Below are 15,135 nucleotides of genomic sequence, written 5' to 3' on the forward strand. Positions count from 1 at the left end.
GTTTAGTGACCAGGCTATAGGAATGTGTTTAGTGACCAGGCTATAGGAATATGTTTAGTGACCAGGCTATAGGAATGTGTTTAGTGACCAGGCTATAGGAATATGTTTAGTGACCAGGCTATAGGAATGTGTTTAGTGACCAGGCTATAGGAATGTGTTTAGTGACCAGGCTATAGGAATGTGTTTAGTGACCAGGCTATAGGAATGTGTTTAGTGACCAGGCTATAGGAATGTGTTTAGTGACCAGGCTATAGGAATGTGTTTAGTGACCAGGCTATAGGAATATGTTTAGTGACCAGGCTATAGGAATAATGACCAAGGTCTTCTCTGCACTACAAGTCCTGAGTCTGTTTTAGTCCACGACAGGTTAAGTGAACTAAACTATATGAATCAAGTTGTTCATAAGGTCTGCAGGTCCTGGATCAGTCAGCTGTGTTGAATAATTGAAGAGGGTTTTCTATTAGTATTGATCCCAGCCCTGTTCTCCTACATTACAGTAGGAAACACCAGCCTGTCCCATTAATAATACAACTACATTACAGTAGGAAACACCAGCCTGTCCCATTAATAATACAACTACATTACAGTAGGAAACACCAGCCTGTCCCATTAATAATACAACTACATTACAGTAGGAAACACCAGCCTGTCCCAGTAATAATACAACTACATTACAGTAGGAGACACCAGCCTGTCCCAGTAATAATACAACTACATTACAGTAGGAGACACCAGCCTGTCCCAGTAATAATACAACTACATTACAGTAGGAGACACCAGCCTGTCGCAGTAATAATACAACTACATTACAGTAGGAAACACCAGCCTGTCCCATTAATAATACAACTACATTACAGTAGGAAACACCAGCCTGTCCCAGTAATAATACAACTACATTACAGTAGGGAACACCAGCCTGTCTCAGTAATAATACAACTACATTACAGTAGGGAACACCAGCCTGTCGCAGTAATAATACAACTACATTACAGTAGGAGACACCAGCCTGTCCCAGTAATAATACAACTACATTACAGTAGGAGACACCAGCCTGTCCCAGTAATAATACAACTACATTACAGTAGGAAACACCACACCAGCCTGTCCCAGTAATAATACAACTACATTACAGTAGGAGACACCACACCAGCCTGTCCCAGTAATAATACAACTACATTACAGTAGGAGACACCAGCCTGTCGCAGTAATAATACAACTACATTACAGTAGGAAACACCAGCCTGTCCCAGTAATAATACAACTACATTACAGTAGGAGACACCAGCCTGTCCCAGTAATAATACACCTACATTACAGTAGGAGACACCAGCCTGTCCCAGTAATAATACAACTACATTACAGTAGGAGACACCAGCCTGTCCCAGTAATAATACAACTACATTACAGTAGGAAACACCAGCCTGTCCCAGTAATAATACAACTACATTACAGTAGGAGACACCAGCCTGTCCCAGTAATAATACAACTACATTACAGTAGGAAACACCAGCCTGTCCCATTAATAATACAACTACATTACAGTAGGAAACACCAGCCTGTCCCAGTAATAATACAACTACATTACAGTAGGAAACACCAGCCTGTCCCATTAATAATACAACTACATTACAGTAGGAAACACCAGCCTGTCCCAGTAATAATACAACTACATTACAGTAGGAAACACCAGCCTGTCCCATTAATAATACAAATACATTACAGTAGGAAACACCAGCCTGTCCCATTAATAATACAACTACATTACAGTAGGAAACACCAGCCTGTCCCATTAATAATACAACTACATTACAGTAGGAAACACCAGCCTGTCCCAGTAATAATACAACTACATTACAGTAGGAAACACCAGCCTGTCCCAGTAATAATACAACTACATTACAGTAGGAAACACCAGCCTGTCCCAGTAATAATACAACTACATTACAGTAGGAGACACCAGCCTGTCCCAGTAATAATACAACTACATTACAGTAGGAAACACCAGCCTGTCCCATTAATAATACAACTACATTACAGTAGGAAACACCAGCCTGTCCCAGTAATAATACAACTACATTACAGTAGGAGACACCAGCCTGTCCCAGTAATACAACTACATTACAGTAGGAGACACCAGCCTGTCCCATTAATAATACAACTACATTACAGTAGGAGACACCAGCCTGTCCCAGTAATAATACAACTACATTACAGTAGGGAACACCACACCAGCTGTCCCAGTAATAATACAACTACATTACAGTAGGAAACACCAGCCTGTCCCAGTAATAATACAACTACATTACAGTAGGAGACACCAGCCTGTCCCAGTAATAATACAACTACATTACAGTAGGGAACACCAGCCTGTCCCAGTAATAATACAACTACATTACAGTAGGAAACACCAGCCTGTCCCAGTAATAATACAACTACATTGCAGTAGGAGACACCAGCCTGTCCCAGTAATAATACAACTACATTACAGTAGGAGACACCAGCCTGTCCCAGTAATAATACAACTACATTACAGTAGGGGACACCAGCCTGTCCCAGTAATAATACAACTACATTACAGTAGGAAACACCAGCCTGTCCCAGTAATAATACAACTACATTACAGTAGGAAACACCAGCCTGTCCCAGTAATAATACAACTACATTACAGTAGGGAACACCAGCCTGTCCCATTAATAATACAACTACATTACAGTAGGGAACACCAGCCTGTCCCAGTAATAATACAACTACATTACAGTAGGAAACACCAGCCTGTCCCAGTAATAATACAACTACATTACAGTAGGAAACACCAGCCTGTCCCAGTAATAATACAACTACATTACAGTAGGAGACACCAGCCTGTCCCAGTAATAATACAACTACATTACAGTAGGAGACACCAGCCTGTCCCAGTAATAATACAACTACATTACAGTAGGAGACACCAGCCTGTCCCAGTAATAATACAACTACATTACAGTAGGAGACACCAGCCTGTCCCAGTAATAATACAACTACATTACAGTAGGAGACACCAGCCTGTCCCAGTAATAATACAACTACATTACAGTAGGGAACACCACACCAGCCTGTCCCAGTAATAATACAACTACATTACAGTAGGGAACACCACACCAGCTGTCCCAGTAATAATACAACTACATTACAGTAGGGAACACCAGCCTGTCCCAGTAATAATACAACTACATTACAGTAGGGAACACCAGCCTGTCCCAGTAATAATACAACTACATTACAGTAGGAGACACCAGCCTGTCCCAGTAATAATACAACTACATTACAGTAGGAGACACCAGCCTGTCCCAGTAATAATACAACTACATTACAGTAGGGGACACCAGCCTGTCTGTAATAATACAACTACATTACAGTAGGAGACACCAGCCTGTCCCAGTAATAATACAACTACATTACAGTAGGAAACACCAGCCTGTCCCAGTAATAATACAACTACATTACAGTAGGAAACACCAGCCTGTCCCAGTAATAATACAACTACATTACAGTAGGGAACACCAGCCTGTCCCAGTAATAATACAACTACATTACAGTAGGTAACACCAGCCTGTCCCAGTAATAATACAACTACATTACAGTAGGAAACACCAGCCTGTCCCAGTAATAATACAACTACATTACAGTAGGGGACACCAGCCTGTCCCAGTAATAATACAACTACATTACAGTAGGAGACACCAGCCTGTCGCAGTAATAATACAACTACATTACAGTAGGAGACACCAGCCTGTCCCAGTAATAATACAACTACATTACAGTAGGGAACACCAGCCTGTCCCAGTAATAATACAACTACATTACAGTAGGGAACACCAGCCTGTCCCAGTAATAATACAACTACATTACAGTAGGGAACACCAGCCTGTCCCAGTAATAATACAACTACATTACAGTAGGAAACACCAGCCTGTCCCAGTAATAATACAACTACATTACAGTAGGAAACACCAGCCTGTCTCAGTAATAATACAACTACATTACAGTAGGAGACACCAGCCTGTCCCAGTAATAATACAACTACATTACAGTAGGAGACACCAGCCTGTCCCAGTAATAATACAACTACATTACAGTAGGAGACACCAGCCTGTCCCAGTAATAATACAACTACATTACAGTAGGAGACACCAGCCTGTCCCAGTAATAATACAACTACATTACAGTAGGAGACACCAGCCTGTCCCAGTAATAATACAACTACATTACAGTAGGAGACACCAGCCTGTCCCAGTAATAATACAACTACATTACAGTAGGGGACACCAGCCTGTCCCAGTAATAATACAACTACATTACAGTAGGAAACACCAGCCTGTCCCAGTAATAATACAACTACATTACAGTAGGAAACACCAGCCTGTCCCAGTAATAATACAACTACATTACAGTAGGAAACACCAGCCTGTCCCAGTAATAATACAACTACATTACAGTAGGAAACACCAGCCTGTCCCAGTAATAATACAACTACATTACAGTAGGAGACACCAGCCTGTCCCAGTAATAATACAACTACATTACAGTAGGGAACACCAGCCTGTCCCAGTAATAATACAACTACATTACAGTAGGAAACACCAGCCTGTCCCAGTAATAATACAACTACATTACAGTAGGAGACACCAGCCTGTCCCAGTAATAATACAACTACATTACAGTAGGAGACACCAGCCTGTCCCAGTAATAATACAACTACATTACAGTAGGAGACACCAGCCTGTCCCAGTAATAATACAACTACATTACAGTAGGAGACACCAGCCTGTCCCAGTAATAATACAACTACATTACAGTAGGAGACACCAGCCTGTCCCAGTAATAATACAACTACATTACAGTAGGAGACACCAGCCTGTCCCAGTAATAATACAACTACATTAGAGTAGGAGACACCAGCCTGTCCCAGTAATAATACAACTACATTACAGTAGGAGACACCAGCCTGTCCCAGTAATAATACAACTACATTACAGTAGGAGACACCAGCCTGTCCCAGTAATAATACAACTACATTACAGTAGGAGACACCAGCCTGTCCCAGTAATAATACAACTACATTACAGTAGGGAACACCACACCAGCCTGTCCCAGTAATAATACAACTACATTACAGTAGGGAACACCACACCAGCTGTCCCAGTAATAATACAACTACATTACAGTAGGAGACACCAGCCTGTCCCAGTAATAATACAACTACATTACAGTAGGAGACACCAGCCTGTCCCAGTAATAATACAACTACATTACAGTAGGAGACACCAGCCTGTCCCAGTAATAATACAACTACATTACAGTAGGGGACACCAGCCTGTCTGTAATAATACAACTACATTACAGTAGGAGACACCAGCCTGTCCCAGTAATAATACAACTACATTACAGTAGGGGACACCAGCCTGTCTGTAATAATACAACTACATTACAGTAGGAAACACCAGCCTGTCCCAGTAATAATACAACTACATTACAGTAGGAAACACCAGCCTGTCCCAGTAATAATACAACTACATTACAGTAGGAAACACCAGCCTGTCCCAGTAATAATACAACTACATTACAGTAGGGAACACCACACCAGCTGTCCCAGTAATAATACAACTACATTACAGTAGGAGACACCAGCCTGTCCCAGTAATAATACAACTACATTACAGTAGGAGACACCAGCCTGTCCCAGTAATAATACAACTACATTACAGTAGGGGACACCAGCCTGTCCCAGTAATAATACAACTACATTACAGTAGGGGACACCAGCCTGTCCCAGTAATAATACAACTACATTACAGTAGGAAACACCAGCCTGTCCCAGTAATAATACAACTACATTACAGTAGGAAACACCAGCCTGTCCCAGTAATAATACAACTACATTACAGTAGGGAACACCAGCCTGTCCCAGTAATAATACAACTACATTACAGTAGGAAACACCAGCCTGTCCCAGTAATAATACAACTACATTACAGTAGGGGACACCAGCCTGTCCCAGTAATAATACAACTACATTACAGTAGGAGACACCAGCCTGTCGCAGTAATAATACAACTACATTACAGTAGGAGACACCAGCCTGTCCCAGTAATAATACAACTACATTACAGTAGGGAACACCAGCCTGTCCCAGTAATAATACAACTACATTACAGTAGGAAACACCAGCCTGTCCCATTAATAATACAACTACATTACAGTAGGAAACACCAGCCTGTCTGTAATAATACAACTACATTACAGTAGGAAACACCAGCCTGTCTCAGTAATAATACAACTACATTACAGTAGGAGACACCAGCCTGTCCCGTATCAATCGGAGGAGGGAACAGTCATTATGTTTTGGTATTGACCTGTCCCGTGTCAATCGGAGGAGGCAACAGTCATTATGGTTTGGTATTGACCTGTCCCGTATCAATCGGAGGAGGGAACAGTCATTATGTTTTGGTATTGACCTGTCCCGTGTCAATCGGAGGAGGGAACAGTCATTATGTTTTGGTATTGACCTGTCCCGTGTCAATCGGAGGAGGGAACAGTCATTATGTTTGGTATTGACCTGTCCCGTGTCAATCGGAGGAGGGAACAGTCATTATGTTTTGGTATTGACCTGTCCCGTGTCAATCGGAGGAGGGAACAGTCATTATGTTTTGGTATTGACCTGTCCCTAGTCAATCGGAGGAGGGAACAGTCATTATGTTTTGTCAATGATCTGCTTTCTAGAATTCTGCCTCCTAGAGCTCTGCTGCTTTTTACAGGAGAGAAAGTGAAGTGTGTGGGTGAGAGAGCAAGTGAAATGTGTGTGTGTGCAGGAGAGCAAGTGAAATGTGTGTCTAGTCCGTATTTCCTCCTCTCAAAGTCCAATCATTCTTCCTCTGAGCAGGAAATGAGGACCTTGTGCCCTTAGCAACCATTGGCCCGTAGAGATATGAAGGAGGGAGGGAGAGGGAATAGGCCCTTAGAGATATGAAGGAGGGAGGGAGAGGGAATAGGCCCTTAGAGGTATGAAGGAGGGAGGGAGAGGGAATAGGCCCTTAGAGATATGAAGGAGGGAGGGAGAGGGAATAGGCCCTTAGAGATATGAAGGAGGGAGGGAGAGGGAATAGGCCCTTAGAGATATGAAGGAGGGAGGGAGAGGGAATAGGCCCTTAGAGATATGAAGGAGGGAGGGAGAGGGAATAGGCCCTTAGAGGTATGAAGGAGGGAGGGAGAGGGAATAGGCCCTTAGAGATATGAAGGAGGGAGGGAGAGGGAATAGGCCCTTAGAGGTATGAAGGAGGGAGGGAGAGGGAATAGGCCCTTAGAGATATGAAGGAGGGAGGGAGAGGGAATAGGCCCTTAGAGATATGAAGGAGGGAGGGAGAGGGAATAGGCCCTTAGAGATATGAAGGAGGGAGGGAGAGGGAATAGGCCCTTAGAGATATGAAGGAGGGAGGGAGAGGGAATAGGCCCTTAGAGGTATGAAGGAGGGAGGGAGAGGGAATAGGTCCTTAGAGGTATGAAGGAGGGAGGGAGAGGGAATAGGCCCTTAGAGATATGAAGGAGGGAGGGAGAGGGAATAGGCACTTAGAGATATGAAGGAGGGAGGGAGAGGGAATAGGCCCTTAGAGATATGAAGGAGGGAGGGAGAGGGAATAGGCCCTTAGAGATATGAAGGAGGGAGGGAGAGGGAATAGGCCCTTAGAGGTATGAAACCTGGTACTGGCTCAGTGGTAAAGAGGGGAAGAGAGCAGCGACTAGATGTTTCTCTAGACCACAGGTCTCTCTTACCATCATGTAGGCCTGTCCATGCCAAAGACAATTTGCTCTCAACGACTAGCTTTATAAAGTTGAAATAACTTCTGTCTCTTCCTCAGTGGTCTGAGCTGTGGCCTGGCTGCAGTACCGGAGGCCACCAGCGTGGGGCAGCAGAGCGAGGTGGGGCCAGGGGGCAGCAGTGAGTAGGCTGGGGCTGGATCGAGCCTGGAGGGGCATGCGTCATGACCTCGGTGGTGCTCGTTGACAGTGGAGGGGCGGTGGTTGAGTATGTCACCGCCGTGGAGGACCCTCATCAGGTGAGTGGTGAGAGGGTTGGACTGAGTAACAAACACCTTTAATGAACTAACGCTCGCACTTGACTTTGCTGATAACTACTTTAATGAGGAAACATTTACTGACTATGACTGAGATGTGGTTGTCCCACCTAGCTATCTGAAGATGAATTCACTAACTGTTAGTCTCTCTGGATAAGAGCGTCGGCTAAATGACTCAAATGTAATGTTGAATTATGAGCAGTGAAATCACCTAGGACCTAGACTGGCTTCTTTTACACGTCTCCTTTCCTTAAAGACAGGACTAGATAGGTGCTGCTCTCCAATATTGATACTCACTGGCTTCCTTTACACGTCTCCTTTCCTTAAAGACAGGACTAGATAGGTGCTGCTCTCCAATATTCATACTCACTGGCTTCCTTTACACGTCTCCTTTCCTTAAAGACAGGACTAGATAGGTGCTGCTCTCCAATATTCATACTCACTGGCTTCCTTTACACGTCTCCTTTCCGTAAAGACAGGACATGATCAGGGCTGCGATACATAATGTTTCCTACACTGGCTGCTTCCTTTACACGTCTCCTATACTTTGAGGACTGTATAGCAGGAGAGAAAGTGTTCTGTTTTCTAAACCAAGCTCCTCTTCTCCTCTTCTGTTTTTCTATCCTCGTCCCTCCATCTCTGTTCCTCTTTGTCCTACTCCCTCCCCCCCTGTTCTCCAGGAGGGAGGGTGTGAGGTGGAGGAGTGTGAGGAGGGAGACGGTGAGGTAGAGGTGGAGGGAGACATGGTGGAAGAAGAGACAGACGGGGAGCTGGATGAAGAGGAGGAGTACCCAGCAGTGATTGTGGAGGAGGTCCCAGGCAGGGGGATGGAGCAGTGGTTCTCTGCCCAGGTTCTGGTCTACGATGACGGGACCTACCTGATGCAGGACGTGGGGGAAGAACAGGAGGTGGAGACTGAGATGGTGGAGACAGGTGAGAGGGGTGTACACACAGGCCTACATATACCATATACCTACCCAACCTGAATATACTAGTGGTATGTATACATTCAGTACCAGTCAAAAGTTGTGACACACCTTCTCGTTTTTCTTTATTTGTACTATTATCTACATTGTAGAATAATAGTGAAGACATCACAACTATGTAATAACACACATGGAATCATGTAGTAACCAAAAAAGTGTTCAACAAAGTGTACATAGCTGTCATCAAGGTTAAGGGGGGCTACTTTGAAGAATCTCAAATATATTTTGTTTTGTTTAACACTTTTTTAGTTACTACATGATTCCATATGTGTTATTTCATAGTTTTGATGTCTTCACTATTATTCTACAATGTATAAAATACTACAAATAAATAAAAACCCTTGAATGAGTCAGTGTATCCAAACTTTTGACATACATACATACATACATACATACATACATACATACATACATACATACATGTACCTTTTTTATATACAACCTGAATACACACTCAGTAAAATAAGAATAGAAGTGGGACAGCTTTCAGCTTTGGCACTAGTTGTTGATAATAAAGCTAAGAGGGGAATAGTGAAGTATTACACTTAGATTTTTACATTCACTTGACATACACAGCCCACACCAGTTTCCAGGTGTTATCTTCATTTGGGGAGATGTACATTATTTTCCACAGCTTCATCCACAGTACTACAGTCACTCACAGCTTTGGTGTGGTTGCTAGGAAACTCAGAAAGCGGATATGTAAGGCCTGTCTGCCAGTAGATATCGCCCTCTTGTGGCTGTCCACTGTAGTACATAAAAGTCCAAAGTGTACTGTTTGGAAGTTGTAAACATACATTGATTGCAGTTGTGATTCCACTGTGATTATTATTATTTGACCCTGCTGGTCATCTATGAACATTTGAACATCTTGGCCATGTTCTGTTATAATCTCTACCCGGCACAGCCAGAAGAGGACTAGCCACCCCTCATAGCCTGGTTCCTCTCTAGGTTTCTTCCTAGGTTCTGGCCTTTCTAGGGAGTTTCTCCTAGCCACTGTGCTTCTATACCTGCATTGCTTGCTGTTTGGGGTTTTAGGCTGGGTTTCTGTACAGCACTTTGTGACATCAGCTGATGTAAGAAGGGCTTTATAAATACATTTGATTGATTGAGTTAGGCAAAAAGGTTAGGCAGACAGTCTATAGCCTGTAGTTAGTTGGACAAGGTGGGGGGGGGGGGGGGAACATACCAAACCAAAAGCATGTAAGATTTAAAAAGTGAGGTATTTATTTCATTATTTCTGAAGTTTTCTCTTTGGAAAGGAGTGTTGTCCAGCCATGTAAGCAGACAGGCAACGGTGTGTGCGCATTCCCTCAAAGTGTCTAAAGTAACATATTTTAATTTTTTAAATCCTTGTTTTTCTTCCCTTTTTATATTCCGTCATTGGTTGCTGACACAATGACTGACTTGTTGTGCGAGTCGCTGAGTGTTGTCTGGGGCGTAGACTTGGTGTTAGACTCCAGTCAGAAAACTAACCCATTAAACTGGATGATGACCTAAGTACCTACATGCCCTGGCATCAATCTGAACATTTCTGCACTCTGTACCTCAGCGGACTGTTTCATTTTTACTTACTTTAGTAAGAGATTTAAGAAAAAATCAGGTTTACATCATTCCTATTTAGCCAAAGGTCGTTTTGCTATAATGCAAATGAAGCCTCGTTCATATGCTCTTAAAATATTTATTCCTTGAGTTTAATGTTCATTGTTAAGAATGCAATACATATATTACATTAATGGTGTCTTAAAATGCTCTGTTATGCTTTTTTTTATGTTGAATGCACGGGCCTATTATGGAGGAATTGTCCTTTTTTCCTGCTTTGGTTGACGATCGATGCAAGAGCAGAGATGGAAAAGGAAGCGAGACATCTCACTCGCTACTTTTTTTCTGCTTCATATACAGTCAATGAACTAAGCGAATCAGACCCAGCTGCTAATGTATTGGTGCCTATGGGAGAGTCACCCCTTAAGCAGACAGGAATTAAAAAAAAAAATGTTTAACGGCCTGAGTGGGACATCTAAATGTATCCACCATCTTTGGCAAGAGCTCGAGAGAGAGAGCGAGGATTTCCTGTGTTTAGCGCGGAAGGACAGCCGTCTGCCGCGGTGTGGGGGTTGTGAAGCGGTCTGGATGAATTTGAGATTTCCTGTGACGGCGGAGTGATCTGAGCTTTTGGCTGCCTTTGCATTTCAGTGTGAAGTCAATGCGAATCTGCAACACGGGAAGAACATGGCGACTTCACTTCATGAGGGGCCCGCTAACCAACTCGATCTGCTCATCAGAGCAGGTAACGGAATTTATTTAGAACTCGTTCTACCGGCGGCCGTTTGTTGACACGTTATGTGTTTATTTTAGCGACCGCTGCGCCCCCATATCCGTTAAGTAGTTTCGTGAAATAATGGAGGGCAAAGCAGGAAGTGATCACCTTGCTTAGTAACCTGCATGGCGATGTCCGCTTTTCTTCAGTCGTTCTTAAAATGTTTAAAATTACCGCTTGGCTTTGAGCACTGGCGGATTAGACCGCAATCTGCACGTAGCAGCGCGTGCATATCGTGATTTATAGTTTGTTCGTCCATGTGTATCATAATAACTGGTTATTCGGGCAGAGAGGGAGCCCCGCTGAAACCAGGAAGTGTTGTAGATGTGTTGTCTTTCCTACGTCTTTGCCACGCTGTCTGAGTCGGAAGGGCATGTGGATTTATGTTTATTCCGCGTTTATCATGGCTTTAAATACACAATCTGTATATATGATCTACCTATATTGAATCAGTTATGTTGTGATTTTATCCCTGTATTGAAATATTAGCTATCGAAATATTTTTCCTTGTTGAATAACACATACAGCCAGTTTGTTCAAACATTGAATGACACGGAAGTGAGTGTAAACATTTAGTTGAAAGCTGTATTCTAGTCATTTTGTGACTTTTTTTCTCATCTATTTTCAGCCATGTTCCGTTTTTCTGAGTCAGATTCGGACCGTTATCTAAGTATGGGCCCAGTGGTTTATCCCGTGAAGTGTGTGGCTGCTAACGGTGCACTCAATGCTGACTTTTGCGTTTTACTCGCAAGCGATTTTTAAGTGCAAATCGTGTCTCGTTTAAGTTCAGTTCGGCATACAAAGGTTATTATATATATATTTTTTACATTGGCTAGAGTGATATATTTTCTTCCTTGATTTAACGATATTTTTCAATTATTTTTGGATCATTTCGATGGCGGAAGCATTGTTATGCATCTAGGCGGGTTGTGGCTTGATTGACAGGTCCACTTGACCAACGGCGCTCGTGAGGCGTTCGAAATCCTCCCACCAGCCAATGAGCGCTGCTAGATGGGTGGGCGTAGATTACTGAAGTATCCAATGGCGTCCGGGGCGGGGAGTGAGTGACGTGAGGATGGAGACCGTCTTCACCGTCTTCGAGAACTGGAGGGAAAGGCTACGCGAGTGTAAACACGGAAGTCATCGGGGACAGCACTACTTTGTGTCGGACTTGCTATTATTGTCACGGTCAAATAGTACCAGCTTATTCTTTCTTGTCGAGAAGTAATGATGAAAATCATATTTATTCACAAGCATTTTGTACTTTGAAATATGCTGACTTTTAGACTCAATTGCTTTTTACAGATGTTAATACATTTTCTTAAGAAATACAATGTCTGAATAGGGTAGTGCAGCAGTACTATTTCAACCCGGGTCAGTACCCAACCAAATATTCAGATAACCAACCTCGCTTAACCAAACACTGACTGTTGAACGAATCCCTAGAAATATGAAAAGGCATAAGACTTTTTTTACAGACTTTTACAGTTAAACCCATATGTATGATATGCTTACAGACAAATGCATCTTAGTATGCAGGTCAAATGGCTATGTTTATTTATAGCCTATGTATCGGTGTCAAAGTATCCAGTGGCCAGCCTATGTTATGGTCTATGGTGGGTTTATTTAGGTAGTCCTGTCTGGTTTCAAGTGCAGCTCGGCCTATCAGGTGCTTATAGTAGTTATGTTTGTTTATGTGTGTGTGTGTGTGTGGGGCTACAGTTTTTATTTGCGCTTGGGACAACGGGTAGTGTGTGTGTGTGTGTGTGTCAGGGTCTGAATGAGAGGGATGGGGGAGGCAGTCTTCCTAAAGATAACCCCTCTCCCCTACCCTGTGCCTGCCGCGTAGCCAAACATGGGCAGGGGTGATGGTAACCAGAGACGTGCTTCCCAGAGAGGGACAACAACAGGTGCCCTGGGTTCGGTCCCAAATGGCACCCTATCCACTATATAGTGCACTACTTTTGACCAGGGCCCATAGTGCTCTGGTCAAAAGTAGTGCACTGTAAAGGGAACAGGGTGCCATTTTTGGACATATCCATGGGCTTAGTCTGTTTTCTAGCTCCTCAGAATGACTGCATACCTATACTAATAAATTGCTTGATTTTTCCTTGTCTACTTTTTTTTGTGAAACAATTCCTAGACCAAATGATTTACCGTGACCAGAAGAGTCCAAGGAAACCCTCTAGACCCCTTGTTGTAGACAGCCCATAATGAGGAAGACAAAGGCACAGAGGGTTTTCCAGATTGGGTCATTTTATAAGGAAAAACCCCAGGGCCCAAAGGAAAGGAGGAAACCATGACTTCTAACCAATACTTATTGTATGGTTAGTTTAGTTATGGCAAGTTAGTTACTTGATGCTCTGTAACATCTGTTTTAAGGTCAGTCTGACGCTGTAGGTCATAGTGGTAACGAATAGGACTTTTATTTGCAGCTGATCCTACATCAGTTATGCCGTAGTAGCTGGAGAGGGAAAGGTTGCTAGGGGGCGCCAGAGAGAGAATGTCAGCTTTGACAGTCTTTAGAAGTCCTGGAAGTGTCTCCAACTTTAGTTTGGTAGTAAACCGTTAATGGTGGAACGCCGACAGTGTTTTCACAATAAAAACCAACCCGTGGTAACAGTCTGAGGTAACCAAACACAACTGTTATTTCCAGCAGGATGCATCAGAACCCCTCTGTACATGTAATGAAATGTCTACACCGGCTGTACAGACCTGCAATGGTGCTTTTCACCTTTACTAACGTGTGTTTTGTGTTTCAGTGGAGGCGTCTGTCCATTACCAACAGTCTGGCACCAGTATCTACTGTTCTGATAAGACCATCGAGGCTGCCGAGGCTCTGCTGCACATGGACTCTTTTACCAGCCTGAGAGGGGACCGCAGCCCAGGTAACTAACACACACACTCATTTGGATATTTTCTTTGTATTCACCATATTCCATCCATAAGCTGAGAGACAAGAACAGAGAGACATCATTGATGTCGTAGATCTCAGATTTCTTAAGAATGTTGTCGTTCACACAACGTCATATCCACCAGAACACACACTACACACACACTTTCTCTCTTCTTACCGTTTTCCCTCTTGTCCCACTAGATGTGTTCATCCCGGCAGGGTGTGTGACCACCCCAGACTTCATCCACGCTGCGATGCGTCCAGACGTGATGACCGAGACTGTGGTGGAGGTGTCTACGGAAGACTGTATGGACGAGGACATGGAGGTCACCCTCCTAGAGGAACCAGACGAATCAGAGCCTGACCACCAACCTGTCAGGAAGAAGAAAGGTTAGTGATGAGGACATGGGGGTCACCCTCCTAGAGGAACCAGAGCCTGACCACCAACCTGTCAGGAAGAAGAAAGGTTAGTTATGAGGACATGGGGGTCACCCTCCTAGAGGAACCAGAGCCTGTCCACCAACCTGTCAGGAAGAAGAAAGGTTAGTGATGAGGACATGGGGGTCACCCTCCTAGAGGAACCAGAGCCTGAACACCAACCTGTCAGGGAGAAGAAAGGTTAGTGATGAGGACATGGTCACCCTCCTAGAGGAACCAGAGCCTGTCCACCAACCTGTCAGGAAGAAGAAAGGTTAGTGATGAGGACATGGTCACCCTCCTAGAGGAACCAGAGCCTGACCACCAACCTGTCAGGAAGAAGAAAGGTTAGTTATGAGGACATGGGGGTCACCCTCCTAGAGGAACCAGAGCCTGTCCACCAACCTGTCA

The 15,135-nt window shown here is 43.6% G+C and overlaps 1 protein-coding gene across 5 annotated transcripts in view; it reads left to right on the forward strand.

Annotated features, from left to right (window-relative positions):
• The window catches only part of LOC129841548 (ETS-related transcription factor Elf-2-like), a 31,699-nt gene that overhangs the window by 10,718 nt on the left and 5,846 nt on the right, over positions 1-15,135 (forward strand). For 4 of the 5 annotated variants that reach the window (XM_055909872.1, XM_055909867.1, XM_055909869.1 and 1 more), the window contains exons 2-5: positions 7,893-8,090; positions 8,789-9,041; positions 14,174-14,299; positions 14,509-14,697. In XM_055909872.1, the coding sequence (XP_055765847.1) occupies positions 8,016-8,090; positions 8,789-9,041; positions 14,174-14,299; positions 14,509-14,697 (643 nt within the window). In that variant the 5' untranslated portion in view covers positions 7,893-8,015. Of the gene's footprint in view, positions 1-7,892; positions 8,091-8,788; positions 9,042-11,120; positions 11,382-14,173; positions 14,300-14,508; positions 14,698-15,135 lie in introns of those variants that run through there. The other variant, XM_055909870.1, reaches the window with a different exon arrangement.

Source organism: Salvelinus fontinalis, chromosome 42 (genome assembly GCF_029448725.1).
Source record: "Salvelinus fontinalis isolate EN_2023a chromosome 42, ASM2944872v1, whole genome shotgun sequence".
In the NCBI taxonomy this organism is placed as follows: Eukaryota; Metazoa; Chordata; class Actinopteri; order Salmoniformes; family Salmonidae; genus Salvelinus; species Salvelinus fontinalis.